Source organism: Lycium barbarum, chromosome 7 (assembly GCF_019175385.1).
Source record: "Lycium barbarum isolate Lr01 chromosome 7, ASM1917538v2, whole genome shotgun sequence".
In the NCBI taxonomy this organism is placed as follows: domain Eukaryota; kingdom Viridiplantae; phylum Streptophyta; class Magnoliopsida; order Solanales; family Solanaceae; genus Lycium; species Lycium barbarum.
Genome location: NC_083343.1, coordinates 99,096,386 through 99,099,697, shown reverse-complemented (window position 1 = coordinate 99,099,697; position 3,312 = coordinate 99,096,386). Strand labels below are relative to the sequence as shown.

The 3,312-nt window shown below is 42.1% G+C and overlaps 1 protein-coding gene across 1 annotated transcript; it reads left to right on the top strand.

Moving 5' to 3' along the window:
- Positions 1 to 665: 665 nt before the first annotated feature.
- LOC132601646 (uncharacterized) lies at positions 666 to 2,575 on the top strand. The gene is made up of 3 exons (XM_060314723.1): positions 666 to 948; positions 1,911 to 2,071; positions 2,219 to 2,575. The coding sequence occupies exons 1-3, from the start codon at positions 666 to 668 to the stop codon at positions 2,573 to 2,575; spliced, it is 801 nt and encodes a 266-aa protein (XP_060170706.1).
- The last annotated feature ends 737 nt before the right edge of the window (positions 2,576 to 3,312 follow it).

Here is a 3,312-nt window from a genome sequence, read left to right as displayed (position 1 = left end):
TATTAACGAGAAGCCTTCCACAAACTTTCTGTAATAATTTGTCAAACCCAAGAAACTACGAATTTCAATCGCACTTGTTAGTCTAGGCCAATCCTTAACCGCTGAGATTTTCTGAGGATCTACCTTAATGCTGTCACCAGTCACCACGTGACCCAAGAAAGACACAGACTCAAGCTAAAATTCACACTTAGAAATCTTGAGGGTCTGGGTTCTTACACTTACCACCCAAGAAAGCTTGATCTTGACCTTGCAAATAGAACTACTCCACCAGCTAAGCCTTCTATTGTTGAGCCACCAAAGTTGAGCTTAAAAAACTCCCATCACACTTAACATACGAGTTCCTTGGTTCAAACAAGACATTGCCAATGATCGTTTCAGCATTACTGACTGAGGAACAGATTGAGCGTTTAGTGGAGATTTTGCGTGAGTATAGACGTGCTATTGGTTGGACCATAGCAGACACTCGGGGTATTTGTGAGCATAAAATTCAACTAGAGGAGGACAGCAAGCCGAGTGTTGAACATCAGCGGAGATTGAACCAGAACATGTAAGAGGTCGTGCAAAAGGAGATCATAAAGTGGTTGGATGTTGGGGTAGTGTATTCGATTGCAGACAACAAGTGGGTGAGTCTTGTTCAATGTGTTCCAAAGAAATGAGGTATCACTATGGTGCCTAATGCAAAGAATGAGCTAATTACCACTCGTACAATTACTGGATGGCGTGTTTGCATGGACTATAAGAAGCTGAGTACTGCCACTTGTAAAGACCACTTACCCAAGCCGTTCATAGATCAGATGCTGGATATGCTGGCTGGGAGCTCTTACTATTTATTCTTAGATGGATACTATGGCTACAATCAGATCAATATTGCCTTAGAAGATCAAGAAAATACGACTTTTACATGTCCCTATGAGACGTTTGCATTCAACCGAATGCCCTTTGGGTTGTGTAATGCACCAGCCACTTTTCAGAGGTGCATGATGTCGATCTTTTTGGACATGGTAGAGGACTTCTTAGAGGTATTTATGAATGATTTCTCTGTTATGGACGAATTCGTTTGATGATTGTTTTGGCCATCTGGGTCAAGTGCTGAAAAGATGTAAAGAGACAAATCTCGTGCTAAATTGGGAGAAGTGCCACTTTATGATGAAGGAAGAGATCGTCCTCGGTCATAAAATCTCTGAAAATGGAATTGAGATCGATCAAGCGAGTATTGATGTGATTGCAAAACTTCCTCCATCCATCTCAGTCAAAGGTGTCCGGATTTCTTGGGACATGCTGGGTTCTACAGGCGCTTCATCAAAGATTTCTCCAAGATTGCTAACCCGATGTGTAAACTTCTTGAAAAAGAGGCTAAGTTTTTGTTTGATGACAAGTGTCGAAAGGCATTTGATGAATTGAAGGAGCGCCTCACTACTGCTCCTGTTATTGTTACTCCTGATTGGTCCCTGCCATTTGAGTTGATGTGATGCGAGCAGCTTCACGATTGGTGTTGTGCTTGGCCAGAGGCACAATAAAATTATGCACCCATCTACTATGCTAGTAGGACTCTTAGTGCGACGCAAATGAACTACACGGTGACTGAGCAAGAGCTGTTTGCTATAGTATATGCTTTTGAGAAGTTTCAGTCCTATTTGTTGAGGTCCAAGGTTGTGGTATACACTGACCATGCTGCGTTGAGGTATCTTATGGCAAAGAATAAAGCTAAGCCATGACTGATTCGTTGGGTCCTTTTGTTACAAGAGTTCGATTTCGAGGTCAAAGATCGCAAAGGGTCCGAAAATCAGGTTACTGACTATCTCTCTAGGCTTGAGGAAACTAGGGTGCCAACAGAGGAACTTGATATTGAAGAAACATTCCAAATAAGCAAGTTTTGGCGGTGTCCTGGCAAGTGGAACCTTGGTATATAGATTTTGCTAATTACTTGGTGACTGGTATCATTCCTGACGAGAACAAATCTTATCAGAAGAGGAAGTTTTTGCGCGATTCTCATCAGTACAATTGGGATAAGCCATACTTATTCAGAACTTGCGCTGATAACATTATTCAGCATTGCGTTCTAGAGGGTGAGGTATTAGAGATTTTGAAGGCTTGCCACGACTCTCCAGTTGGGGGACATCATAGTGGTACGAGGACTGCTGCAAAGGTTTTCGAATGAGGTTACTATTGGCCTACTCTCTTTCATGATGCTAAATTGATGGTTTGTTCATATGATTAGTGCCAACGGCAAGGGAATATTGGTAGAAGGAAAGAGATGTCTATAAACTTTGTAATGGAAGTTGAGGTGTTAGATATTTGGGCGATAGATTTTATGGGACCCTTTGTAAGCTCTGGTGGCATGAAATACATTTTGGTGGCTGTTGACTATGTTTCTAAATGGGTAGAAGTGGTGGCTTTACCTAATAACAAAGCCAGGGGTGTCATGGGATTCTTCAAAAAGAACATATTTACTCGTTTTGGTACCCCAAGGGCAATAATCAGTGATGCTGGTTCTCACTTTTGCAATAGAGCCTTTGCGGGACTAATGGAGAAGTATGAAGTCAAGCATAGAGTGGTAACCCCTTATCATGCTTAGACAAGTGGGCAAGTTAAAGTCTCAAATCGGGAGATAAAGAGTATTTTAGCCAAAACGGTGAATGCGAACAAAACTAATTGGGCCCGCAAGCTCGATGATGCTCTATGGGCTTACTGGACTGTCTTCAAGACTCCGATTGGGACTTCGCCCTTCAAGCTAGTTTTTGGTAAAGCTTGTCATTTGCCAGTTGAACTTGAACATAAGGCAATGTGGGCATTGAAGAAATTGAATATGAATTGGGAAGAAGCGACCAAACTCAGGTTGTTTCAGCTCAACGAGATGGATGAGTTCCACTATCAGGCCTATGAAAATGCGGCATTATACAAAGAAAGGATGAAGCAGTATCATGACAAGAAAAATTTGAAGCGGGAATTCTACAAGGGTGATCCTGTCCTGCTATTTAATTCTAGATTGAAGTTGCTACCGGACAAATTAAAATCACGATGGTCAGGTCCTTTTAAAGTGGTAAGTGTCCCCATGGAGCAATTGAATTGCAGTCCGAGGATAGAACTCGGACATTTAAGGTTAACGGGCAGAGGGTGAAGTATTACCATGGTATGAATTCGGGGGATAGAATTGTTAACCGATATCGGTTGAAGCACCTTGGAACGGATGATGACTCGGTGAGTCCCGACCAAGTGTAAATTGGTAACACCATCGTGCTGCGACGTAAAATCAAGCGCTTCTTGGGAGACAACCCATGTGTAATTTTTTTTTAACTTAGATAGGATGTGTAT

Bases quoted from the DNA above. Each gene is read 5' to 3' on its own strand.
- LOC132601646 (XM_060314723.1), top strand. From the start codon at position 666: ATGGTGCCTAATGCAAAGAATGAGCTAATTACCACTCGTACAATTACT. The intron at 949-1,910 runs GTAATGCACCAG...CTTGGTATATAG, and splicing joins CCGAATGCCCTTTGGGTTGT to ATTTTGCTAATTACTTGGTG. The intron at 2,072-2,218 runs GTATTAGAGATT...TCATATGATTAG, and splicing joins ATTGCGTTCTAGAGGGTGAG to TGCCAACGGCAAGGGAATAT.